The sequence below is a fragment of the Dermacentor andersoni genome, chromosome 8 (assembly GCF_023375885.2).
Source record: "Dermacentor andersoni chromosome 8, qqDerAnde1_hic_scaffold, whole genome shotgun sequence".
Classification (NCBI taxonomy): Eukaryota; Metazoa; Arthropoda; class Arachnida; order Ixodida; family Ixodidae; genus Dermacentor; species Dermacentor andersoni.
Window position 1 is genome coordinate 69,056,226 of NC_092821.1, and position 27,908 is coordinate 69,084,133.

The 27,908-nt window shown below is 48.5% G+C and overlaps 1 protein-coding gene across 1 annotated transcript; it reads left to right on the top strand.

Annotated features, from left to right (window-relative positions):
- LOC129386827 (uncharacterized) lies at positions 1 to 27,841 on the top strand. The gene is made up of 5 exons (XM_072284081.1): positions 1 to 179; positions 2,146 to 2,293; positions 9,927 to 10,121; positions 17,808 to 17,930; positions 27,404 to 27,841. Exons 1-5 carry the CDS (start codon positions 1 to 3, stop codon positions 27,617 to 27,619), a joined length of 861 nt encoding a protein of 286 aa, XP_072140182.1. The 3' UTR covers positions 27,620 to 27,841.
- Positions 27,842 to 27,908: the final 67 nt, after the last annotated feature.

Here is a 27,908-nt window from a genome sequence, read left to right on the forward strand (position 1 = left end):
ATGCACTTCTGTACCCAGGCGCTGCTGGGCACGGCTGCCGCGTCGACGCGGTGTATCTCGGGAGACCACTCCGCGGAGCAGCGCTGGTCAGAATCGCCGCCGCAGGCGCAGCAGAGCCGGCCAATAGCAGCTTCCAAAGCTGCGCTCCAATCGGGCAAAGACCGGTCCCTGATGCCTTCGTAATCGTACTATTCATTTGGGGCACCGCGAAGGTGGTTTACTGCAGCCGCCAATTCTTGTGTGCGCCGGCCAAGCATGACGAGCGCCGAGCACGTTGGTTGTTTCCACCTAAAGGACGGCGTCATCCTGAAGCCCGCAGAGGTCTGGCAGTTTCCGGACAGCTGACCATGGTAAGGCTACAGGCGAGAACCCGGAGGTTGTCGGAGGCGACGTAGTCCAGCGAGAGCACCGAGATGGTTCGCATGCGGACCGTGAGACTATCGGCGAGTCTCTCGAGCAGCCACAGGCGGCGTCCACGGATAATGCGACGGCGGCTGAAGTACTCACGCCAAATGGACCCAACGTCAAGGGAGCGTGAACGGCATCTGTTGTCCCAGGGGCGGTTACGGCCGCGGTACTCACTGCAGTCGGGTGCATGGCTGGGGGAGCGTGAACTTCGCGGCGCAGTATTCGATGATGTCCTGGGGAATATATACGCATGGCAAGGAAAGCGTGGACGCTCATCCCTGGCCCCAGAAGGCACGCGGAAGGCAACGTGATCCCACGGGGACAGTCCTTAGAAATGGACCGCCTTAGGCTGTGTTTTAGTCGACTGTGCCTTTGTACCAGAACGCCTGTTGACTGCTGCCTATTCTCTGCTCGCGCCCGCAGTCCGAACACCTGTGTCCAAGTGCGACTCGTTCTCCTCATTACAACATCATATATATATATATATATATATATATATATATATATATATATATATATATATATAATATATATTGACACATGTACTTATCTTTATCGGTCGACCACGTATCGCCACCTAACAAATGTAATCGCACAGCGCGGGACGCGCCTGCATGTATCCGAAGTTTCTGGAAAGTTATCGATGCTTCTACCCAGCTGTCTGTTGTCGCCGAACGTTGTGTTATCTGATTTTATCGCGTGACGCGAATGGTGTAGAACTTTGTGGAAGGTACGCGGGTCCGAACGATTAGCCTGGAACATTCGACGACTGCTGTATAAAAGCCGACGCGCTTGACTCGCTGATCCGATTTTCGACGATCGCCGACTGTGTTCGCCGCTTTCGTTGTGCTATAAGTGTAGCCTGTTTTGTGGGCACAGGTTCGCCCAATAAAATCTAGTTTTGCCTTTCGCAGTATTGCCACTGTGTTCTTAACCTCACCACCACGTTACAATATACATATATATATATATATATATATATATATATATATATATATATATAATGTATATTGTGACGAAGATCAGCAGGCTATAAAAGCCCCGTTGCCATCGCGTGGCTCATACCCAGTTCGATCACTGGCTGCGCCCTACCTGCAGTTGCCGCGTTAGTATATATATATATATATATATATGTATATATATATATTGCGCACACGGAATTACTCAGTGACACTGAAGGCGTTCTTCAAAGGCCACCTAAACCAAGCTGTTCGAGCTCTCTACCTCCACAATAATACGCTTCCTGTTGCCGGGACCTAAGTCAGCCATTGTTTTTGTTAAGCAGCATCATATCGCAGCCTCTGAACCACCGCAAAGGGCACTATTTCAAACGCAAGATATTTCCCCGTACGACAGGCGAAGTGCCTTTTTAATGGAAGTTTCAGTTTGTGCCCAAACGTTTTACCGCTTGCGGATTGCCGGGTTACCGAAGACGTGAGCGTGAGCGACCTTGTTGATGGCGCGGAGCTCATCCACACATGCGCAGAACTCTTATCATTGTACCCAACTGTATTCAAAGTTTTGTCAGTTGCGCAATTGTGAGTGCATTGCCTTTCTAGGTGTTCTTTTCGATATACTAAAAGAAACACGGAAATCTGTCTGTGTCATCGTGGTTAAACGAAGCGACACAAGATGTCGCTACCTGCGCCCGGTAGCCCGTTATTGCGCAAATGCCATTACGTATACGGGAATACCGGGCGCGCTAAAACTCTCTAATGACTCGTTATGAAACTGCAGGGGCGTCACCGAACCATCGTTCTATGTGGCCCTCACCCACGTGCCCTACGCCGACAGGAAACGCAAAGACTGCCGCATTCTGCCTATGACCATGCTGAACTTCCCCGCTGATCCACCGCGCAGGAAATTCAAATACGGCATCTCCATCGTAAGTGTGGTTAGCTTTCTTTACTCTTTACGCGTTCATTTGGCAGGTTAGCTGCGTGACAAGCCAGTACAACTGTTACCTTGGTAAAAAGGGTGACCTGAGAACTGAGGGTATTATCATTTACAATACCTTCTGTATATGTGAGGCAGGAAGGCCTATGCCATCGAAATCGCCAACTACCCTTTCTTTTGCGATCACCGACGATATTCCGTGTTTGCAAATTTCCCATAACAGACTTCATGTCCCGTATCGTGAATGGCTTTGCGTTGACCGAGTCAGCGTAGCAGGAACGTGCGACGTACGGTTTCTTCGTACGCAATCAGAATCAGGATTTGCTGCGTCTTGACTTACAGCCTGAAACGCACCGATTGTATATTTCATTTCAAGGCTAACGGTAACGTACCGTCTGACCTTAGATTTCCTGCCACATGCACCACTTGTGAGTGCGTCCGAAACTTAACCTCGTTTTACTATTAGAATGCCTCGTTAAAGTGTACGATGCGATCATATTTACGTTTTCCAGAATTCTTAAATATCGCCTGTGGCAGGTAGCGTAATTCGTGTGCTTAAGCTGGAATATTCGAAAAGGGACGCGAGAAAGCAAAACCCTTCTGCAAATAATAAAAAATCGTTAATTACCTGTTTAATTGATGACCTTACGGCACATATTGCAATTTACGAATTATAACCCGTGAGTTTGCAACAGGTATCGACTTTAAATGAATCTCCGGGATGACACCAGTTTAGAGTTATTTTCCAAAGCGTGGGAAGAAATACATGGATGTTTGAGGTACTTTTGTGCTTGAATGCAAAGAAGAGCGCTCTATTAAAAGAAGTAAGTGGAACAACAGTGCATATTTACAGCGCGTTTGATGGCCGATGTCTCCAAACTGGTGCGAAAATTCATTCGAAGTGTATACGCCTTACAATATCACCGGCTACAATTCGTAAACTACAATACGTGCCAAATCATGAGAAGCCAACAAACACTGACACCAAGGACAACATAGGGGAAATTACTTGTGCACAAGCACAAGTAATTTCCCCTATGTTGTCCTTGGTGTCAGTGTTTGTTGGCTTCTCATGATATGACTAATTAAAATCGAGCCGCTCGCTTAACCCCCTTTCTTCTCGTTCAATACGTGCCAAAAGTAATTAATGACGAAGTAAATTAGTGAATATTTCTTTTTAATTATTTGAATGCGCCTTTCGATTTTTCATGCAATTAATGTCCACCTTTCTGAATAATCGAGCTCGAGGACTAGACTTACTTTATCTGCAACAGGCGCTTTTTAAAAATTCGGAGATACTTAAAAACTATCACCCCGTATTTTTTAAAAGGAACCTTAACCACCCCTCGGGCTCCGCGGGTAGCATACGCTGCCGTGAACATCATCTCAGCCACGTTTTGCTGTCGTACGGGCTGCGTGGAGCTCGCAAGCGGATCGCGAAATCACCTTTCTCTCAAACGCTCTCTTTTCAAGAGAAGGCCCCGTCCTCACTCTCTTCTGGACGCACTATTTCGTCATCGGACGTTTTATTTCGTCAGTCCCTTAGACGGCTGCTATTGGCCGATAGCTGACATCAAGCACCGGTCGGCTACATGGCGTAGATACCGCGGCCGCCGCGGGGTGCCGCCACGAGTCCACTGGCTAAGCGCACTGTGGCTCGCCGAGGGCAACCGTGTTTGGCTTAAGTTTGGCGCTCGTAGGCACCAACGGCGTTAGTCGTGGCGTCTACGGTAACATCCAAAATGAAATTGTAACTTCGCGCCACGGTGACATCTGGAAGGCGGAGCGTTGTAGGCACGCCATACTTCGCCGTAGCCTTCGCAGTGAAGGCAAAAAAATTAAATTAGGGGGTTTTACGTGCCAAAACCACGATATGATTATGAGGGACGCCGTTAGTGGGGGACTCCAGAAGTTTAGGCCACCTGCGGTTCTTTAACGTGTTCCTAAACCTAAGTACACAGTTGTTTTCGTGTTTCGCCTCCATGGTAACGCGGCCGTCGAGGCCGAGATTCGATCCCGCGACCTCGTCTTTAGCAGCCCAACACCGTAGCCACTAAGCAACCGGTGCAAGGGATTGAAGAAGCAACGGGAGCACTGGGGAGGCCGTGTCTGAATGCCAATGACTCCGCTTAAGCAGAACGCATTGAAGTAGTTTTTGCGACAAAGTTTTTCTGAAATAACCTATTTCCACTTCAAATCTTTTTCTCCACTTCGGTAAAAAGTTGCTCAGAGCCCCTTTAAGAGGATGTCTTAGCTCGAAAGCTCTGTCTAAATCCAGGGTAGCCGAGGTATCGTTTTTCTCAGCAACCACTGAACCGATTTTGATGAAGGTTTTCGAACTTAGTAGAAAAAGTTAACCAGGGGCACTCGAAAATATACTTTTTAAGGCTGTGAGTTATTCTAAACATATGCTTGAGAAATGCAAAATTTCAAGAAATTCAGCTGTCAAGTTTACAACTCTCTAACTCAGCAATGACAAAAATATCACAATTCGTTAAACTGCACCCAATGATGCGAATCAGAAAGGGTAAACTTAAAAAAAGTAAAGGTAAATAGGTTGATGGTAATAGCTTCCTTTTGAGCAGCTTTACAACAGGACGCAGCATTGCCGTTACATTGCTAATCTTGTTCACTGAACAAAAAGGAGTTCTATGCTCACGTCATGCGTGAATTTCACCTGTAATAAGCTGTTGAGTCAAGGTGAACTCACCTATGGTGCGCGACTTGCTTCCACGGGTTCTGTTATGGCAAGGAAAAAGGAAACACTGGTTTTGGGCTTTCAGAAAATTTAACCCCCAGAGTGGGCTTTATTTTATGTTAACCTACAGAATATAGGAACACACTGCCACTTTGCTGGATACACTACCATGTTTGATGGGTCATTCGATGTGGAGTGTTCCATCAGCCATGGTGAAAAAAAGACTCGTTTCTGCCTTGCAACAGTTGCACCTAGTAATTTACTTGTGCATGAGGTCGGAGCTAGCCTTCTTCTAAAAAGATGCAACACCCAATTGAGAGTGCTACAGAATGATAGTTAAGCGCTCCCAAATTATGAGAACTTACTAGAAAATGCGCAAAAAAATAATTGACCTACTTTGAATGATGTGCCGCGGCTCGGAATAAAATTATGTACTTTTGGCACATTATCTTGTCATTGGAACGGATAGGTCGCATGGAGGATACAAGCATTCAAGCCCACAATACCATGCGCAATATTATTTTTTTAACTGCAGAAATAATTGCACATGAAGACCAAATGTGCCATAAACTTTAGACTCTTAATAGACGACATTGGAATCAAAAGGAAGAGTAAGCAATAAGGAAGCGGTAACCAGCGAAGAAAGCATGAATTTATCAAGAATAAACGTGTCATTGGCAGCAAGGGGATTTCTGCAGTGGCAGATTTAAACAGCTCATACGTCATCAGGAAACCGCTTTTGCGTCTGTTCTGGCTTGCAGTGCCTCATATCACTGGAAGAATGGCCCGATGGCGCTCCGTACGCGCAATGTACTAATCTAGCTTCGTCAGGTTTTTTGTTAACCCAACTTATCCCCTCTGCAGAACATATGTCTTTCCAAGTAACCTACAATTATCCCCTCTCCTGCGTCAGCTGTCTCAACCCTGTGTTTGGAAATTTCTCAATCATATCAAGCGACGTAAGCCTATACCACCCTAATTTAAAGCTTAAAGGGAGACACAAGTTGGGCTCTGGCAGCGAGCTACGCAACGACAGTTGCCACTGTTGCCCTCGGAGAGAAGGCTTGGTAAGCTAGAAAAAAGGATGGAAGCCCGAAGGACGGTTGTCAGCGCCATCCTGACGTTTCCGCGCCATCTAGGCCTAACGTCATGGAATCGGACAGCGTCTAGTCGGATGTGATCTGGTTAATTATTGGTAAAGAGTGGGCGCATTGCTCCTCTTAAAAAAGCATAACTCAACCCAACAAGTCTCGAAAGACAGAGAGAGAAGATTTAGTGGGAAGAACAGTAGAGAGAAATCTCAGGCCTGCCACTCCACACCGGGTTAAAGGGGATAAGGAGGAGAAAGGAAAGTCGAGGCGGATTACAAGTTATCGCGGAAACGTCCTTCTGTCCGATCAGTCAACATTTAAACAGACCAACTTGATCATCCAAAGTGGCCGAAACGATAGAAAACACTTTGAAATTCGTGACGTCACACGGTGCGCTGACGTTGAGGTTTTGCCGCGAAATCAAAACATCGCAAGTATAGCTTCCGTTGTCTCCGCTGTGATTGATCGATTAGTGGGTTTTTACCGCTCCAAAGCTATACGAGAGACCCAGTAGCGGAAGGAGCAAGACATTGACATTGGCCACCTGCAGTCCTTTGACGTACGGTGCAGCGGTGGCGTTAAGGTAGAACATCCGCCTCGCGTGCAAGAGGACCGTGGTTCGAATCCCGGTGCCGCGCAGTTTTCCACCGGATTTGTAAAAAAAACCCGAGTGTTGATAAAATTGCATAAACAGGCCTGGAGTTCGGCTTGATTCCGGTGACCAGAACCGGTAACGCCCTCCCTCACCAGAGCAGGATTGGCCACCCTGGTGCAGCACTTGGCCACAACGTCCTAAAAACTAGCAGTGCTATTGGATGAATTAGAGGGCAGTAAATGGGATATAATAGGGCTCAGTGAAATTAGGAGGACCAAAGAAGCATATACAGAGCTAAAAACGGGAATGTCCTGTGCTGCCGGGGCTTAACGGAGAGACGAGAACTAGGAGTCGGATTCCTGATTAATAAGGATTGAGCTGGCAGCATACAGGAATAATATGTCATTAACGAGGGGGTGGCTGGTCTTGCTGTGAAACTTAACAAAAGTTAAAAATTGAAGCTCGTATAGGTCTACGCCCCTACATCCAGTCATGATGGCCAGGAAGTCGAAAGCTTCTATGAAGACGTGGAATCGGCGATGGGTAAAGTCAAAACAAAATACATATGCTGGGCGACTTCAATGCCAGGGTAGCCAAGAAGCAGGCTGGAGACAAGTCAGTGGGGGAATAGCAGGGGAGAGTTATTAGTTGAGTTTGTGGAAGAGAATATTATGCGGATAATGAATACCTTCTTCCGGAAGCGGGATAGTCGAAAGTGGACGTGGAGGAGCCCGAATGGCGAGGCTAGAAATTAAATGCACTTTATACTCTGCGCTAACCCTGGCATCATACAAGATGTGGACGTGCTCGGTAAGGTGCGCTACAGTGACCCTATGATGGTAAGAACTCGAATTAGCCTAGACTTGAGGAGGGAACCGAAGAAACTGGTACATAAGAAGCCGATCAATGACTTAGCTAGCGGTAAGAGGGAAAACAGAGGAATTCCAGATCAAGCTACAGAACAGGTATTCGGCTTTAACTCAGGAAGAGGACCTTAATGTTGAAGATACGTAGGACAATCTTATGAGCATCATTAAGGAGTGTGCAATAGATGACGGTGCTAACTCCTTTAGACAGGATGTCAGTAAGCTATCGCAGGAGACGAAAGATCTGATCAAGAAACGCCAATGTATGAAAGCCTCTAAGCCTACAGCTAGAATACAACTGGCAGAACTTTCCAACTTGATCAACAAGCGTAAGACAGCTACCATAAGGAAGTATAGTATGGATAGAATTGAACATGCGCTCAGGAACGGAGTAAGCCTAAAAGCCGTGAAGAAGAAACTAGGAATAGGCAAGAATCAGATGTATGCACTAAGACACAAAGCCGGCGATATCATTACTAATATGGATGAGATAGTTCAAGTGACTGAGGAGTTCTGTAGAGATTTATACACTACCAGTGGCAGCCACGACGATAATGGAAGAGAGAATACTCTAGAGGAATTTGAAATCCCGCAAGTAACGCCGGAAGAAGTAAAGAAAGCCTTGGGAGCTACGAAAAGGGGGAAGGCAGCTGGGGAGGATCAGGTAACAGCGGATTTGTTGAAGGATGGTGGGCAGAATATTCTAGTAAAACTGACCACCCTGTATGCGCAATGCCTCATGACTTCGAGCGTACTGGAATCTTGGAAGAACGCTAACATAATCCCAATCCATAAGAAAGGGGACGCCAAAGACTTGAAAAATTATACGCCGATCAGCTTACTGTCCGTTGCCTGCAAAGCATTTACTAAGGTAATCGCAAATAGAATCAGGAACACCTTAGACTTCTGTCAAGCAAAGGACCAGGCAGGATTCCGTAAAAGCTACTCAACAATAGATCATATTCACAGTATCAGTCAGGTGATAGAGAAATGTGCGGAATATAACCGACCCTTATATATAGCTTTCATTGATTACGAGAAAGCGTTTGATTCTGTCGAAACCTCAGCAGTCATGGAGGCATTACGGAATCACGGTGTAGACGAGCCGTATGTAAAAATACTGAAAGATATCTATAGCGGCTCCACAGCCACCATAGTCCTCCTTAAAGAAAGCAACAAATCCCAATAAAGAAAGGCGTCAGGCAGGGAGATACGATCTCTCCAATACTATTCACAGCGTGTCTACAGGAGGTATTCAGGGACCTGGATTGGGAAGAATTGGGGATGAGACGTTATGGAGAATACCTTAGTAACTTGCGATTCGCTGATGATATTGCCTTGCGTAGTAACTCAGGGGACCAACTGCAATGCATGCTCACTGACCTTGAGAGGCAAAGCAGAAGGGTGGGTCTAAAAATTAAAACTAAAGTAATGTTTAACCGTCTCGGAAGAGAACAGCAGTTTACGATAGGTAGCGAGTCACTGGAAGTGGTAAGGGAATACATCTACTTTGGACAGGGAGTGACCGCGGATCCGGATCATGAGACTGAAATAATCAGGAGAATACGATTGGGCTGGGGTGCGTTTGGCAGGCATTCTCAGATCATAAACAGCAGGTTGCCATTATCCCTCAAGAGAAAAGTGTATAACAGCTGTGTCTTACCAGTACTCACGTAGGGGGCAGAAACCTGGAGGCTTACGAAAAGGGTTCTACTTAAATTGAGGACGACGCAACTAGCTATGGAAAGAATGATGGGTGTAACGTTAAGGGATAAGAAAAGAGCAGATTGGTTGAGGGAACAAGCGCGAGTTAATGACGTCTGGGCATGGCAGGGCAGTGGCAGGGCATGTAATGAGGAGGGAAGATAACCGATGGTAATTAAGGGTTACGGACTGGATTCCAAGAGAAGGGTTGTGTGGCAGGGGGCGGCAGAAAGTTAGGCGAGAGGATGAGATTAAGAAGTTTGGAGTGACAACGTGGTCACAATTAGCACATGACCGGGGTAGTTGGAGAAGTATGGGAAATGCCTTTGCCCTGCAGTGGGCGTAACCAGGCTGATGATGATGATGAGTTCTCTGACGGGCACATCAATCCAATTATACAAAGCATTTTTCGCTCCTCGCCCCCCCCCCCTCCCGCTTCCGTCAAAATGCGGGCGCCACAGCGGGGATTAGAACCCGGAAACTCGTGTGCGCAGCAGCGGGACAACACAGCCTCCAGCGCGTCGGATGCATTCTCCGCTAGGCCTAACTTTTCCTTTTCCTCTAAAGTAGTGAAATTAGAGCCTTAAAGAACAGTTTACGTGCCTAAACATTTAGCGTCCTTCTGACGTGATGCGCCATCTCCCTGAACCCTTTCTCTGTCGAGCTAGAAGGAAGCGATGAGCAACCTGAAGTGGACGCTGAGCCACAAGTGGGACTTCACGTGGATGGCCATATCTTTCTCCATGCGTGGCCACCTCTATGCGGCGACCAACACCAGCGGCGGGGAGGAGGCGTACGACTTGTTCAGCCCATGCGAAGACTTCAGTGGCCCCCACCTCATGTACAATGTCCAACCACAGATGGTAAGCTCGCCTAGCCTTCTTACTATGCCAGAGGTGCAGAGGTGAAAGAACCCGCGATTTAGTAAACGGTATTAAGGAACTATACTGAAACAAAAGCCACAGAGGCGGAGCTTTTATGCGTTTGTTACTGCGCGAAGTAGCCCCGCAGAGTAGAGACAGATTGTCAGCGCTTTCGATTTCCTGGTGGAGATAATGAGGTTTCGCATTGGCCAATACACGGATGATAAAAGCTAAAGATGAGTAAGACTTCACACTGAGTGCTTGATTTTGTGTCTTGTTTTATCATAAGCGCTATAGTAAAGTCGGTGCATATTGCTTTATGTTCCCAGCATAAGCTAGTGCAAATGCGACTTTGAGACTAATGTCGGGAGCACCTTAATCTGTGCGCACTTTGCCTCCGTAGCTTGTCTTTCATCGCTAGAGAAAGTTATCCGCAAGGACGGTTGGTGCATTTTCCGTGGTCGAGACAAAATTAAGCCTAAAAAATACCGGTCGAAGAGAAACAGACAGAGCAAAGCGCCGGCAAGAGCACTTCACTTTAATAACTAGCTGGCACATTACACTGGGAATAAAGATGGGCACAAAATGTAGTGCGAACGCGAATAGAGGACCCAAACGACTAGCATCGTTTTCCAACTGCTTACTACAGAAGCGGGACTGGGTAGGCACAGCTGCTCGACGAAACTCTTTAACGCCGACTTGGAACGCTAGGTTTGTGCCACTTGTTCTGTGCTAGTCTACAATGAACCTCTTTGATGCCAACTTAGGTTACTGGCCATGTGGCAGTGCGTTTGTGCCACTCTTCGATGAACGTGTTTGATGCCGATTGACGTAACTGGTGTTCGATACGGGACCGTTTCCTGAGCCTAGTTCGAATTCCCCAGACCACATCGAATCGCACCACAGCTAATTAGGGAGAGCGGAAGCACGGATGCCACATTCCTGAGGCACGGCACGTGCAAACAAGTTGGCGGACCCCACTTCGTGTGCAGCCGGTGGAGCTATTCACTGCTTGGCTCTTCCCGAAAGTGAAGGGAAGGGACGCTTCCGTCCTGGCACTGTTAAGGGTAAAGTGGGTCCCGAAGAAAGACGGCTGTAATGCGCCGTGACAACCTGGCAGCGTCGCCCCCTTGCCTCTATGGTGATGGCGCATTGCAAGTCAGCAAGGCAAGACCGCAGGGAGAACAAAGCCCTCGGACAAACACCCGAGCAGCGACTCTCTTCGCCGGGTGTGACTCCATCGCACGGGCGCCTACCATTGGCTGAAAATGGCGTCACCTGAGCGGGCTCTCCCATTGGCCGAACGTGACGTGTCTCATCGACACCGAAGGGCTTAAAAGACGCAGACCGGGAGCAGCAGAAGAGCATTCCGACAGGATTCCTAGAGCCTTCCTTGATTCATCTCTCTCGAACTTCTTGCCACGGGCCGCAGCGTCCGAGTTGCTGCCGGTCCGTAATGACTCTACGACTGTTAATGGACTGTCACTGTAAATAGTGTCAAATAAACCTCCTCAACTCCTACACTGGAAACTGGATTATTCCACTGGAAATGTGCCGCTCTGCAATGTCGAGAAGTATGCTTTAAATTTCCCCGATGCTGAACTGAATCGAGCCAATGAGAATGTCTGCGTCTCCTACTTGGTTGAGCATCGTCACGTGGTATTCTTCGCGCCTTTCTCTCTCTTCTTCTTTTAGGCGTCTCGGCGCACTCGGCACCTTGACAGTTGGCCGTCGAGTGGCTGCGCCGAGGCATTCTCAAGGGATTTGACTTGTTATGGGTATTGTTTTATTTTATGTTAGTAATGGCTTTTAAAGGGATGCTGGACAAGTGTATGAAAAAAATGAGGGGAGGGAAGCATCGAAATTCGACTCGCAAGACTTTTCCGTTTCGATTAGCTGTGTTTATTTCGCAAATTCTTTTAAAGAGCCCCCTACCAGGCCACACAGCAAATTTCGGCTATACGCTAGAAGTTGTTACGTGTCCTCTACAGAGCGTTCTGCCGCAAAATATTTTCAAATCGGCTTATTAATAGCCGAGATAGAAATATTTCAGTGCCGCGAACCCAGTATTTCAGGAGGTGAGCTTCACCGCCGACATAGACGCTCTCTATTTGCCCTCGCCCAGCCTCCGCAAGCAGAATTCCTTCCCTGCCTTCTCCCGTACCGCAGCTCGAGGATGGCATGACGCTTACGTCACGGGCCCCGCCTTCATTTTCCGCCGCAGTTCCGCTGACGGTGTCGCCCACGAGCTGTTGTGATTATATCGTTTCGCGCAGCGCTCGATTTTGCGCGCTGTGCACGAGGACACTCGACTTGACGGTATATAAGTCAGTGCCACGCGAATACTGAGACAATCTCAACCGTATCACAGAGCTTGGTCGCGCGCTGGAACACGGTAGAAAATGACATAGTTTCGGTGTCTGCGCGCATGATTGACTGCACAGCGCGGGAACAAACGGACGAAACGGTAGTACATCTTTCTTGCTGTGGTGCGAAGTAAAAAAGAAACACGGAGGCATTCGGTTTGTTTGTGTTAACATATCACTAAGCTTTATTTCGTCCATTCAAGCAACATATTACGAAAGATAACATGTTGCCTTGAATAGTTCTGGAAGTCACGTGTCACCACGAGCGACGTCACAGCAACACCACCTGTAAGTAGACGCAGTAGCATGTGTGCGTCTCCCTCCGGCTGGGAACGCGGCGCCCGCGAGGAGGACAAACGAAGTTCGGTTTGAAATTTAGGATTTTTCCGCGGCTCGTGGCGATGTAATACTTAGCAGACACAATCGTTAACTATCGCGCTCCTTGTATGCTCTGCGCCTGTCAGTTCAAACTGGCCACACCTGGTGAGGGGGCCCTTTAAGGGATGGCTATATACTTTTGGACGATTGTGAGCACGCGGCGGCTGAACACCGGTACGCGCGGGGCAGTGCGCCGACCGCCGTGAATTCACGTGTGCCGGCTTGAAACAGCAGCAGAGGCGGGCAGCCGGCACTTGCCCGACGTCCGCCTCTCATTGTTTCGTGAGCGCGCAACCATGCAAGGTGCGAGTGAAAGCGGCCGCACGAGTGGCGCAGTTACACAGAAGTGTGACGTGAACTTTCTCTGTAGTCGGTTTACGACGATGTAGTATAGTCCAAGTGTAGAATTCGAATGATGAGTTAAGGCGCTGTTTGGAGCGCAACTTAAGCTGGAAATGAAACAAGGCGTTGTAGTTTCTGAACACTGTACAGAAACAGCGCGGCGATTTGCACCTTGTGCCGGCAATATGCAGACGTCAGTACGGGCAGTCGACCCTTGCGCTATAGCGAGCGTACGCAAAGAACGCTTGGGCGTCCCTTCGGCGTCCGCTTGTAATTTCACTAGCGCTGCGTTGCGTCCATTGCGGACGCTATACGAAGCACTCCCGTTGCGTTACGCGGGTTTTATGACCAGATGAAAAGTGCCGAAGGCCTCTGCTACTACATGCCACAGCCAATACCGCTCGAGAGAGCCACAGTACGAAGATGGCACGATGCCTTTGCTCGTCGCCCGCCAAACTCGTCTTCGTTTTTCCGCTGTGCACTTAAGAACCAAGGAGCTCTTTTCGTCTTCTCGAATGCACCTCCGCTTACTCCGTTCCTTTCTTGTTTCCGCTTTCAAGAGAAAATAGAGGGGACAGCGCCAGTATTTTCGCTGACATGCCGCAGCTCTGCAGCAAGGCAGAGCTCGCTCGCCTAATAGTCACTGTCCTCGAAGTGTTTGTAGGCCAGAAGGTCACGCTTTGACGGTACGCATGATGACCGAGATGAGTGCGCAGCAGGAATCCATATCCTTCGAAGCTTCGGCTCTGCCGGAAAGGTATGACATGGCTTGCCTCGCCCGACGATACTTTTCGCCACACTCTTGCGCGCAGCAGCGTAGGGGCATCCTCCTGTGTTGTACTAGGTGCTTCACTGAACACATTACAAAATAGCACACAAAATAAACGGCGATTTGGAGACTTGGTGTTGTTGAGATGTCGTTCCTTTGCCGTCCGGCGCCGTCCATGCGGGTGGAGAGACGCGTGCGATGGTTGGCACGCCGGTATCCGGCACAGGCGACGTCACAGAAATGTCGCTTCCTTTAGTTGACGGCGCGGCCGCTAGACGCGGTATTTTGCGAAAAATGCATGAAGTTCATTATTTTCCGCTAGTTTCTGCCTGAAAACAAGGCTCTCTCAACCAATTTCAGTCTCCAAGCTTTCATTTGGGCTAAAAACCTAGGCGGCAAAGGTTTTGTTCAGTATCCCTTTAAGGGCACTTTAGATACGAAAGGGTACAACCAATATCAGCCCCCAAGCTTTCATTTGGGTTAAAAACCTAGGCGGCAAAAGTTTTGTCGAGTATCCCTTTAAGGGCACTTTAGATACAAAAGCGTACAACCAATTTCAGCCCCCAAGCTTTCATTTGGGCTTAAAGCCTAGGCGGCAAACGTTTTGTTCAGTATCCCTGTAAGGGTACTTTAGGTGCAAAAGCATATGAACAGAGCTTTTTTCATCGTTCGCGGGGCACGGAGCTCGGGAATGGGTAGCTCATTCATGGGTAGCTGATGCATGACTGCCATTCTCGGTGCTCGATCAGATTTTTTTTTGCCTGATTGAGCTATCGTCAACAAGATTATGAAGCTATGGGGTGCGTAGGCTGTGTGCTGTCATATATCGTGCTGAAACGCAACACGCGTTATATTTTTACTACTCAGAGTGCGTAGGTTTGTGAGTCCATGCTTTTGTTAGGTGCTGCAAATGTATTACGCAAGAGGGAAAGCCGGCTCACGCGTTTTACGCTCGCGTTGCAGCGCAAAGGTCCAACATTCGTAAGGTGCTCGGTGATGGAAACTATTTATGCGTGTATCTTTCGTCCTTGCAAATACTTTGTTTACAAGTGAAGTACAGGTTGCACTGCGATTTTTGCGCTTCAGAGCCAGCAGAACCACTTTGACATAAAGCCGTAGGGCTACCTTCACTGCGTGCAGAGATGACAGCGACATGACGAAACGACGATAATAGTTGAGATGCCTCGCGTTCATCGCGCGCATTTCTGCATGACGCTCGCGTTATTCAGGCGAATATGTCACTCGCCTCACGTTCGATCATCGCGGTGCTAGCATGCTTAAATTATGAAGCTGCACAAGCTCGACGCACGGCAGCCTATTGGCTGCGCGCAGTTGTACACGTGCGCACTTACGAGCAGCGCAAACGCGTTGAGTTGTTGAATCTGCAGGCGATATACATAGTGCTGCACACATGCAAAGGCATCGCCGTTCGCGTGTGCCGGCGAAACCTAGACTTCATCGCAGCCCTTTCACGCCGGGCACCCGCCTCTGTATAACCAAATTAAGAACCTGATGAATGCAATAGAAACAACCCGCGATACTGCTTGATCTGTGCAAGCCGCGGCGGCGTTTTCGCCTACAGGCATTCTGGTCGTGGACGACATAACACTCAAATAAAGCTCTGGCAGGTACAGGAGCATCGTGTACATTGCGTATACAATATTGGCGACAAAGAGCTCTGATGTTTGTGCTTGTACTGGGCACTAAAAGGAATGTGTCCACGAAACTAGCCTTAGAAGGCTTCAAACTGGAAGCAGGCAGTCAACCCGACGCGGCAAAACAAGTGCGCAGCTACTCTTCCGAAAAAAAAAGCACGAGAATCATCTGCCTCTCCAGTTTCCTGGCGTACCATCATCGCTCCTAGCACTGCACACAATAAACAAGATTTAAGTACGGTAAAAATCCATGCGCAAACACCCCACGATAATTGTTTAATGTCTCGCCTCGCGTAACTGTATGGGCGAACTTAGGGTTGGTGATACCGATGAATGATTAATCGATTAAATGCATCCCGCAAAACGATTACAGTTCATCTATGTCCACCTTTCATTTAATCGACTAGACCCGGTTCGATTAATCGCTTTACACAGTTTGACAGGAGTGGCGCGAACATTGGCAAATCGTGCTGGAACGGCGGCGCACAAGCAGTGACTGCTGCCCTGGCAGAGCGACGGTCGACTGTTTTTCTGAGCCCCGAGTGGTGCGGAGCTGAGCGCTGCCCCTCTCGACCCGCACACCGCACACGCCACCCCAACCCGGAGGCCTGAAATGCCCTTGCAATTCAAGACGTACTATAGGAAACCCAGTCGTTGATGGTCGTGCCACTTTCAGTCCACGCAAGACGTGGCACACTGCGTGCGCGCCTGTTTGGAGTAGGTATTTGAAATGCCGATGGAGTTATGTCCATGTCGATTCCAGCAAATCAGATTTATAGCGTCCGAGTACATATTCTCAGGTGCTGGCTGTGTGGCTATTCAAAGAAGGTGTGTGCTTCACCCGACCAGCACAGCCAATAGACATTCCTTCCCTCTGTAGAAAAGAGTACGTGGTTTAATATGCTAAACCAGAAATTTTCTTTTCTGCTGTGCATATTGCAATTTCTTGCATATTTCAGTGGACTTTACCTTTCACGTTTGCCATGTTTCACATTTCTTGCTTAACTGTACTGTCCAGGGATTCACTAGTGCCATGTACGTCTCTTATTTATTCCTGCATTAAGTGCCATTTCATAACATATATTGTTTATCTTTTGAAAAGCGACTAGTGCCAACTATAACTGTTTAGGCACTTAAATATTAACCTTTATCAAACGTTACTGCACTTTTGCTTGATTGCACCCCTCAAACATTAAAGTAGCGTCCTACAAAACTAGATAACTGGTTCAACCTTTCTAAAGGTGCCCTGCAAAATTTTCGAGTAATGTATTAATCGATGAAAAACCCTGCATCGAAAGCCATTAATCCATTAAAGGCTAAAATGAAGAATTATTAATCGTTAGTCGAATGATAAAAAAATTTATCGACCATCCTTAGGGCGAAGACGCGCGCCCCGGAGCGAGCGACCAAACTGCGAGGGCGAGAGACCAGGAGAAGGAGAGGCCTGGCGAGGAGGAACGTCCCTACATTTAGTTTTATTTTAAATTATGGGGTTCTACGTGCCAAAACCATTTTCTGATTATGAGGCACGCCGTAGTGGAGGACTCCGGAAATTTCGAGCACCTGTGGTTCCTTAAAGTGCACCTAAATCTAAGCACACGGGAGTTTTCGCATTTCGCCCCCATCGAAATGCGGTCGCCGTGGCCCGGATTCGATCCTGCGACCTCGTGCGCAGCAGCCTAACACCATAACCTCTGAGCAACCTTTAATTTTATTCAGGGGGCTCACACGCTTCTCGTCTCGCACGCCACGCGGTTTCTTACGCGGCGGTTGCGCTGGATAGCACAGCGTGTCCAGAAAGAAGCGCAAGGAGCCCGGTTGCCGCGTTTCTCAGCGTTCGCACGCATCTGCACGCCTTGCCTTTCGGAGGCCACGCGCAGGCTTCGCGGCGGCGGTGCTAGATGGCGCCGAGCATTCTTAGGGAATCGCGAATGGGGCGACCCGCTCCGGCACACGCCTCGTACGTACTTCGTTCCGAAGGTGGCAATACGTTGTTTGGTTATATTGATACAACGCTAACGCATCACAGTCGACTGTCATAGTGGCCTCGGTTGTGCCACAATTATTTTTGTTGTATAAGAGACACAAACGCCAATCAGCAGCCAAGAGGTCATACCTGCTCCCTACGGCTGCATCGAAGGCCTGAACTTTCCCCGACCTCTATCTTCTGACGCAGCGCTGCCCCTCTTCCGATGGATCCACGTACCGTTTTCGGGACGACGTGGTCGGCGAGTATAACTACGACGCTGCCGAGGGCCTGACGATGGTGTTCGACTCCGAGATATCCATGAGAAAAAAGGTGAGCTCGTGTCATTCCTTTTAGTGTGCTCTTGGAAAAGGAAACCGCGTGGGCTTTCGTCATTTCACAAAAATAAATGTCGTCAGACCCAAGGACGATATAAAAAAAAGACCAGCAGTTGAGATGGGGCCTTCAAATTTAAGCTAGGCCGTGACCATCCTATTCAAGGCATTAAAAGACGTCAAGCCGCAGCAGCGAGTAGGAAACGCTTTCTTGATGCTTCCTGCAAGTTTAAGATGGCCAATTTTGCCGTACAGATACTACACGTTGTCTTTGTGTCACTAGTTTTAGGAGGAAAGCTGACTGTGTCGGCAAATTTAATGGGACGTCATATTATCAATACTCAGCCCAAGGTAATGTTTTAGCTTGAATCAATAAAGCTTTATTTTCCATTTAGTCTACCAACTTAAGCTATGAACAGACTCCAGCTGGCACGGCACTTTTTCAGACGTGAAGTTAGGGCACGCGCTGGCTTGGTTTCTGCTGGTATATAGTTGCAGGGGCTGCCACTCCAGAATATGTATTGCAACGCAATAGCAATTGCATGGACACTCAAGGCGAATTATCGCCGTCGGCGTCGCGGAGGTGTTCCATATATATATATATATATATATATATATATATATATATATATACACCCATCAATGAAGCGTTCAATCACAGGATGCGGCAGTGAAGCAGTTCAACGAATAGAAGCACGTAGGAAAAAATTACACGACTTTACTGCCGTTCCGGCCGCGGGAGCCTCAGCACAGTCGCGTTATTATCATGCACCAAGATTTAAGAATATGCAACTGCAACGCAGCTGGACAGAACCAAGGTAACGTTGCTTGCCGTCGCTTGGAGATACTCAGATTGTTTTTTGCATTCCGCCTAATTAAATCATTCGTTTTCATTAATTAATAAACTTCTCAAATATTATAGTTAGATGAACAGTGTCAATGAGAAAATTGTAGAGTAACATGAACAACTCACGATAGAGCTTTCTGTTGCTCAATACGTGCTACATAAATCTGTCTTTCCGAACGTGAAAGAAGCCCGCGAATACAATTAAAATGCCTCGAGCCGCCAGTCGCGCTCCAATTCGATCAGGTCCGTGGGACTTGCCCCTGCTGAGATCCTGTATAGCCATGTATATTTCTCAAATAGTGGCGAGGGCTGTTAAGCTGCTCATCTCTCAAACATGCAGAATGGGTGGCGTGACGCAGTAAGTATACGGGGAATATCTTGGCTCCCTCTCTCTGCACAGTAATTGACTGTGCGTGTAATGCTGGATTGCAGAGGCAATTACCTAACGGTCCCTAGCTATGAGTGTGGGAGCGTTGACGCCGTCGCGATCAATGGGAGAGGGGGGGGGGGCAATGATGTCGCACGCTTTCTGTAAGGTCTAAATGCCGACGACAAAGGCCCCACAATGACAAGCATCTTTTGAGCGGTCTGTGACGTGAGCGAAGACGGTGCCAGCAATTCCCCAATTCAAGAACAACCCAGTCGTCAAAAGCTAACAGAGGCCAGCGTAGTGACAGTGCAGGTTTCGACACAAACGCTCATTTGACGGAGTGCTTGTTAATTGCCGGTGCGCGTGTCACTTCCGGTATTCTATGAAAGCCGGCCTGCGGACAAATTACGCAGAAGTGTGACGTCACCAATTAGAGGCACCCATGCAGCGAGGAATCGCTAAGAGCGTGGGAATAGGAGAGAGAGAGAGAGAGCCATGATGGGAAAGAGTGCCGAAAGCTTGCCTAAAGTCCAACAACTCTGCTAACGATATTAGGTAAAACCCAGTGGGTGGTTAAAATTCAGTTGTAACCCCATTGGATAGGGGAATGTCGAGGCGGGCCAGCATTTGCCACCTCCTCCTTTTTATTGTTTACTGAGGTGTATTTAAAGACTGGCTAGAACCCATTCCTTTCAGTCTAGTCTGTAATCACTAAACTGATAGATCAGTAAGACTCCGTACGATGCAACGCTAGTCTGGGCCGTAGCCGCCTTGCTGTCTAACAGTGAGTCTGGGTTGGTCGTATGTAGGGACAGTTGTCCTAGACTCTAACCTGGGTAATGTAGACGAATAAGGCGCTGTTGTGTGTTCCTCACCAGTGTTCTGCAAACTCTGCATTTGACGGGGTAAATATTTTAGCTGCAATATATCTCCAAATTTTGTTACCTTCAAAAATGCATCCTGCTTCATCAACGCCGATTGTCACCTTAAAGAGACTTGATCAACTTTAAGGAGAAAGAACAAACCTGACTGGGGTTTCAAACACTGTATCGTCCTAAACAGGCATCCATGACAAAAAGTACCCTCAAGGCCATTTTCTACTTGCACATTTTGTCTCATCAAGGTTCGATAGTATTCCCGAAAAGCATTTCTCAATTTGCTTCTGGTCCTGCTTAACTTCTCGGTATGGAGTTTCTTTTATTTGTTTGCGTGCAGCGTGCCTTTGTTTTATCACTTGGCGCACGTTTCTTAAGTGCTTCTGGAAACCATAATCGCTCAGCACGCGCGCGAATGACGGCCCCCACCGGGATACTTACCTATCATCTCTAGCTGCGCTTTCACGTTTCTTATTTCATTGCTGAAGTTTCCGGGCTGGTCACTCTCGACATGAAGAAGTCTACTTCGGATCGCAGACTTTGGTTCTTGTTTTTCGCTCTTACGTAAGACGCACGTTCTATAGCGTTTATTTCATTCTTAAAGTCTTGTCACATTGCAATAGCGCTTGGGTGGTCCTCGTGGAGTAGTTTTTTTCTTTCTTAGCTACGTTTGCATTGAATGCTTCATCCGTAAGTAGTCTCTCGTTCAGCTTCTAGGTTTCGCAATTAAACATTCTTTTTCCTTATAGTGATGGCGACTAGGCTGTGGTCACGAAAGGGAACGTGCATTAAGCCTTAATCTGTAATACACCGTAATCACTTTGGTCCCTTACTAGTGTTCCCTTAACTGGATCGTCAGGTCGGCATGCACAATTAAATTCACCCACTAAAATTACTATTCGCTCAGTTCACGTGTAATGATTACTACATGAAAAAAAAAATAAAGCTGTTCGCCTATTTCTGTTTTTTGAATGCGCACACATAACGCCCCACTTAACACTAGAGAACCAGGTCGACCTACAGGTCGACCTGTTTCACACACAGTTACAGTTCATACGGTTATGCTCAGTGAATTATTAAGAAAAATGATGCAGCCACCCCACATGGCGTCAGCATGACAGCCGCATGCATTCTAACGTGCTCAAAAAGGCTGCAGCATGCGGTCCGCTTGCTCTTGGCTTGCGACCTTTGTTTTCTGGAACGCCACCACGTCTAGTTAGTTTTCCAAAAAGAGGCGGCTTGGCTGGAACTGCCGCCGCCTCGAAGCTTCTACTCGAACGTTAATCGTGTCTACGCACTACGCCACTTCAAGTTTTGAAGCCATGACTTCTTTAAGAGCAAGATGACCGCGTGGTGCCTACCTTGTGACGGGGTGCCCAGAGAATGCTTTCTTCAGTTGCCTTGCGACGACCCTGCCTAGCTGTTAGAGCCGTCTTAGGGTGACTGACCCGTCATCGTATTGCGGTCCGACAACACGTTCGGTTTGGGCCGACGCGAGCTGCGCTGTCCATGCAGCCTAAGCGTTGGTTTCGGTGGTGGTTCGCCACTGCCAAAAGTGTCGACGGCGTCAGGTCCTTTGCCGGCTGTTTCCTCGTTCGCCCTCTTCACGACGATTATCCTTTCGTAATCTCCATGGCTTCTTCTGGGTGTTCGACGCGGGTGGCTGGCACTACCTTGCCTGTAGGTTTTCTCTCTGACGGTGGGCGCCTAAGCAGCGTGCATGCTGGTCGCCACGGATGCGTCTTGGTTGACGTAGTTGGCGGTGTACAGGCAAACGCGTCAGTGCGCGTCATTTCGGTCTTCTCGCCGACTGTCCCTATAGCGTCAGCTTCGTCCATTGTGTGCTTGGAAAGGGTGCCGACTTCCCTAGGACCAGTCACAGTCGCGTGCATTTTTGTGCACTCCGTCTCCAGATGACCGAAACGGCGGCAAGCACTGCATCGCGGCACGCGGCACTCACGTCTAATGCGACCCGGGGGTGGTAGCGAAGGCACAGAAGTGCCCTTCCGGGCACTTCGACGACTGCTAGATTCCTGGCGATACGCAGCTGGTGGGGCAGGCCTTCGGCCGTTATGCCAGCATTGAGCTTAAGGGCCACGCATCTTGCCGTAATGCCTTTTGTCGATGCAACGTTGTACGTGCCATTGTTCCCTTGAGATATCCGTCACTTTGCCCGACGCTGATATACAACATTGACGTCTTCATCATGGACATTGTGCAAGAGCCAGTACAGCTTGAAGCGCAGGTCTTGTTTGCCTGGGTCGACGATGACGCACTGCTCTCCTTTAATTTTAACGTCTGTCGCAGCAAGCATTACTTTTACTTCTTGGGAATGCTTCAAAGTGACTTCCCACACGTGGTTCATTGGGTACGCACACAAGGCTTCAACCTAGGGGCCAGAGACAAACTAACCAGCGTGTCTCGAAAATCTTCAATTCTGTATGGCCGGGCTTTAACGTCAGCGTGCAGAAATACCGTGTTCAACGTTGTTCGTCCTGAAGTCAGTCGCAGCAAAATCACTTTATAATCTCGTGAAGCAGAAACAGCGTACCGAGAACCACGGCTCTCACGAGCCGCTGGTAACGCTCCTGCGGAGCTCATCATTCCGCGTCCGTAAGCTAGCGCGCCCGGAAGTGAAATCCAGGCCACACATGCGTGCAACAAGAAGCGAAATATAGAACACCCTCACGAATTTTCTACGTGCAAAATTGTAAACAGTGCATTGAGACACTTTGTGCGTTTTGCGAACGTCAACGATTTCCCCGCGGTCTGACTTAGTGGGCCTTCGAAGTGCCCCGCAGGGGCGTCTGCATCAGTGTATAGGCGTTTGGTGTGTTGGTACACCACGGACCCGAGCACACGAGGGCTGCACCCTCGCAGGCGTAGTCGTGTGTGGTTTTGCAGTGTCCCGGGAAAAGGGTATCCTGGGGTTTGAGCCAATGCCGGATGTTTGGACCTTTATGGCCCCTCGACGGAGGCACCACACCTCTTTGGCCTCTGCGTCACGTAGACGGCACCCTCGGACTGACCCACCCGGAGAAAATCAGTAGTTCCCCTTTCCAGGCTTCATCTCCAGTTTTGGTCTTTCTCTCATACTTTACATCTGTCCTGTCTTCTCCTGGCTTCGTTCTGCTTCCAATTTTTCCAGGCAGCAAGGGTTAACCTTGTGTGTCATATTGGGTTATAGTGGCTACATTAGCTAACGCTTGCATGACCTCTTTTCCAGGCCCTGCAGCGTCCCTTTAGAGGGCGCCGTGGTGGGTATACTCGCGCACAACTTTTTGTGGCTATGAAGCGAAATCTACGAGGCCAAAGCGCATGCAAGTGAGAGCACCTGTGAAAATAGTCCCGCGTTCTAATCCACGTTAGTTTAAACTGGGGAAGACGAAACATAAACACTTTATTAGCAACAGTTGAATGAGAGAACACAACCCTGAGCGTAATGGTTTTACTTACTTTTCGACTTTTTCCTGTCGCATCTGGCGAAACGCGAAACCGTCGCTAGTGGAAGCTGCGTCGATTCAGCGTCTGCTCCGCGCTACCGAAAGCACTGTCACAGAGTGCCAGACTACTTGACGCGTTAAGACATGTGCAGCATCCACGCGTCTGTAGCATTCCTTTCGTAGCCACAGAAAGTTGTCAGCGAGTATAGCTGCCATTGCTGCCGAAAACGGAACATTCTATTTGGATATTTTCCTAAACTCCCTCATGGCCGTCAGAAACGAGGGGGCACCGCGAAATATCAGTTTTGTGGCCCTCAACGAGGAATGAATGAATGAATGAATGAACTTTATTCCCCTTTTAAGAAAGGGGAGGAGCCGGGGGGGAGAGAGGGAGGTCTAAGTACTCCAGTCCCAGCAGGCGTCCAACGAGGAACTTTCCAAGGTGTCATGCGATACATTCTGCATAAACAGAAGAGAGCATGAGAGTCATCTCGCCTTGTTGCCAAATGTCCGATTCTATAGGACGAGGTTACAAGGCTACCAAGCTAGCTAGCAGCGACCTTCTCTTGGAACGGCAGGACAGAAACAGTATGAAAAGTTACCGAACCTTGTCTCTTTTGGCAACTCTAGTTACCGTGACCCCACACCCTACTATGGACAGTATCCGTGGCGTTATTTCTGTTGACGATCTGATGGAGTTGACTGAGGCCGAACCTTTGGAAGGCTGAAAGGAGCAAAATGTCATCAATGCGAAGCGAATTAGGAGTAGGCGCGACGGAAAGGAAATGCAGACAAAGCATCTTATTGTCACCTTCGGTTGAAGTACGCTGCCCAAGACAATCGAGCCCGAATATGTCAAGCTCCGAGTCAGACCTTGTGCCCCGAACACTCTGCGATGTTATAAGTGCCAGCGATTCGGCCACAGTTCACAGAACTACTGAGCTCACCAAACTTGTGCAAAGTCCAGTGCTCGTGAACACTCCCCCCAAAACTGTAAAAGCTCTCTTGCTGTGTGAACTGCGATGGGGAGCATGCCGCATACTCGCTGTCCGGGCCGTCATAGCAGAAGGAAAAAGAAATCGTATCATAGTGAAAGAACATATTTAATGCGGTAGATGGCGGGTGTCATACCTGTCGAAGAACAGTTTTGCCAGCGTGGCGCGTGAGGGGGCAGCGCCACACTGGCCCCCGGCGGCTGTCCGGCCCCCACACAGTGTGCCGGTAGTGGCGTAATCCACCTCCTTGGCTGTTGCGGCCAGCGCTGCTCGGCCGTCCCAGAAGACGGGGCCAGCGGCTTCCTGGTTAGTGGCTCGCAGGGTCTCGTCTGCCGAGGCGAGGCCTTCAAGGCGAACAAACCGCTCGAAGCAGCGGGTGTCCAGCGCCCCTGAAGAGGCGATGGACAAGCCAGGCGGCACAGAAAGTGCCTAAGGGGCGGCAGGAATCTCTCGACCGCTCAAAAAAAAAAAAGAGAGAGAGAGAGAGAGAGAGAAAAACCCCGCATGCAGGGCACGATAAGGGCTCTGTAGGTTAAGCCAGCTTTCAGATATTAGATACACAGCACGATGCTCTTCTGCAATATGGACACACTAATATTGCAGTGGAACGTCAGGGGATTTCTAGGCACTCTAGATGACGTTAAAGAACTTCTTCATAAGCTAAGCTCAAAAGCTTTGTGTCCAGGAAACACACTTAGAATCTATACACACAAGCTTTCTTGCACAATATTCCATTTTTCGGAAAGACCGCGACGACTCTCAGGCTTCGTCGGTCGGTGTGCATAGCACAAGGTCCACTTATGCCGTACCTAGAGTGGAACGTCATCAAGAGCCCTTGCGGAAGCGAGCATCTTCCTCTTGGTTTAAAGTTAACAAAACCGGACTAATGCTATCCACAAGCTTCCAGATGGAAAGTGGATTCAGGCGACTGGACACGGTTCCGCCAACTTACGCAGCTCACCTGGAATGATGTTCGTGCGCTGAGTATTGATGACGCAGTGGGATACTTTGCTGGGTTTATGACTGATGCGGCATCAGTATACGTCCCGCAATCTAGGCTCAGCTTTTAGACGACGCATTTCCTGGTGGAATGAGCAGCGTAAGGAAGCACGTGAGAAACAAACCAAAGGCGTGCTGTCTCCTTCGTAGCTCCCCAATAGCAGAAACCCTTATCAACTTCATACATATTAAGTTGCTAGGAAGACTTCAGATATATTGAGTCTCTAGGAAGACGGGCGCGACATGCTGCTAGGAGAGAGAGCTGGCAAAAATACATTTCGGACATTAATTCCTCCACAAAAGAACAAAAAGTATGGAACGCGGTAACCAAATTACTGGGTCGGCCGTCTTACCATTTTGCCGTTGGTGGATGATCAGGCCAATAGCTTTGAAGACCAAGTCAACGCCCTTGGCAAACATTTTGAGCATGTTTCCAGTTCGGAGAACTATTCGGCCTCTTTTGCAAACACAAGGCAATGACAGAAATATTCTCGCTGTTGCTGTCGCGCTTTCTCACTCCACCGTTTTGACAGCGAGTGTCCGCGGTCATCGAGAGAGATGTCTTCATGAATGCCGGCGCGCGCGTGACACCATGCTCGTTAATGTACTTAGTAAGTGAACGTGTACACGTATACACGGCCGATAAAACTACTATCCTCACTTCGTATAGCTCTTAATCAATTTACTGCCAGAATCAATTCTTCGCGTTTCGGACGAACCATGACTTTTCTTTTGCTGTTGCAGTTAGCGCCCCGTAATACAGAAAACAAGTTTCTTTATGCAGTAGAAAAAATTTAATTTTAGATGAATTTGTGCGGACTCGTGCCACACCTCGCACCGCGACCGTCGGTGCCAACGAACTCAGAAACCACGAATTTCCGATATGAATAACGGACGCGCTAAATTTGAAAGTTCCCACAGCTTCCGATAGTGATTGATACATTAGCCTGCGTTTGTTAGTGCAAATATAGTCTCAATGCGTAAGTAATGGGCTGCTAGCACGTGTAAATTCCATCTTGTTTTCCGCGTGATTAACGGCCGGTGATACGTAAGGATTTCTTTTGCTCGATTCTATTATCTTTTTGTTCACCGTTCACTGCCGTCTGATCCTGGCGATAACTTGGGGAGAGCGCTGCTCGGATTACTAGAGAAGCGCGCCAAGGAATAGCTTTGGAATAGAATCGTTACGATATGTCTGTCAAGGTGTTGTACGAAACAGGAAGTCTTAAAGGGCCCCTCACCAGACCTGGCCATTTTGAGCTGACAAGCGTAGAACATACAATGCCCGATAACGATTGTGTGTGCAAAGTATTACATCACTACGCGCCGCGGAAAGATCTGAAATTTCAAACCGAACGCCGTTTTTGCTTCTGCTCGCGGCCGCCGCGCTCCAAGCCGGACGGTGACGTAAACGTGCCCCTGCACCTACTTAATCGTGTCCGCAGTGTGATGTCGCGTGACACATGAGTTCGAGAATTTTTCAAGACATCTGTTATCTGTGCGATCTGTTGCTTGAATTGCTTCACCCTCTAAAGACCCGGGTCATAGGTTAGCAACGGAACGAAGGTAATTTAGATAGCACAGATTTGCCATTATCTTAGGTGGCATTTGTAAGCACACTAATACAATAAGCATCTCTCTATCTGCGAATTTTTCCGTCCGTCCGTCCGTCTGTCTGTCTGTCTGTCTGTCTGTCTGTCTGTCTGTCTGTCTGTCTGTCTGTCTGTCTGTCTGTCTGTCTGTCTGTCTGTCTGTCTGTCTGGTCTGTCTGTCTGGTCTGTCTGTCTCGTTCTGTCTGTCTGGTCTGTCTGTCTGGTCTGTCTGTCTGTCTGTCTGTCTGTCTGTCTGTCTGTCTGTCTGTCTGTCTGTCTGTCTCAACATTTCTACCGATGTCTCATCTCCGAATGTTATTTGCCGTTTGTTTTGTCTCTGCCACCAACAGATATGTGAGGCGAAGGCCGGTTACCCGGATGTCCCCTTCGGCATCGCCGCCTACGATGTCGAATACGACTCCGATGCCGCGGGCTGTCCGACTATGCAGATCGGCTCGGGTGCCTTCAGGCGTCTGAAGGCGCTGCAGCGGCTGAACGAGTTCATTGACAAGGAATTCAAAGACGCCTCCTACCTGCAAAAGTGCCTAGGCGTGCCCGTCTCGTGAGAAGACGCCTCCTTTCGCCACAACGACTTCGTCCGTCGCTCAAAACTTGTGTGACTTAACGAAAATAATTGTTCTTGCCATCCATGGCACTATGCGCACTATTTAAAATAGCGACTGCGAATATATAGAAATGAGCACAACTGCACTGCTGTGAGCAAAAATTATGTTCCACTCTTTCTTGCTTTTAAGCAGAATATAAGTTTCTTCATCTTTTTGTCTTTATTTGCGGTCTTTCTTTTTCAATTTACAGTGTGAAAGGAGAAAACTGGTTCGCTGACCATTTCAATGG

Coding starts and splice junctions, on each gene's coding strand:
- LOC129386827 (XM_072284081.1), top strand. CDS start 1: ATGCACTTCTGTACCCAGGCGCTGCTGGGCACGGCTGCCGCGTCGACG. Junction 2,294..9,926: donor TCAAATACGGCATCTCCATC/GTAAGTGTGGTT, acceptor CTGTCGAGCTAG/AAGGAAGCGATGAGCAACCT. Junction 10,122..17,807: donor ACAATGTCCAACCACAGATG/GTAAGCTCGCCT, acceptor CTTCTGACGCAG/CGCTGCCCCTCTTCCGATGG.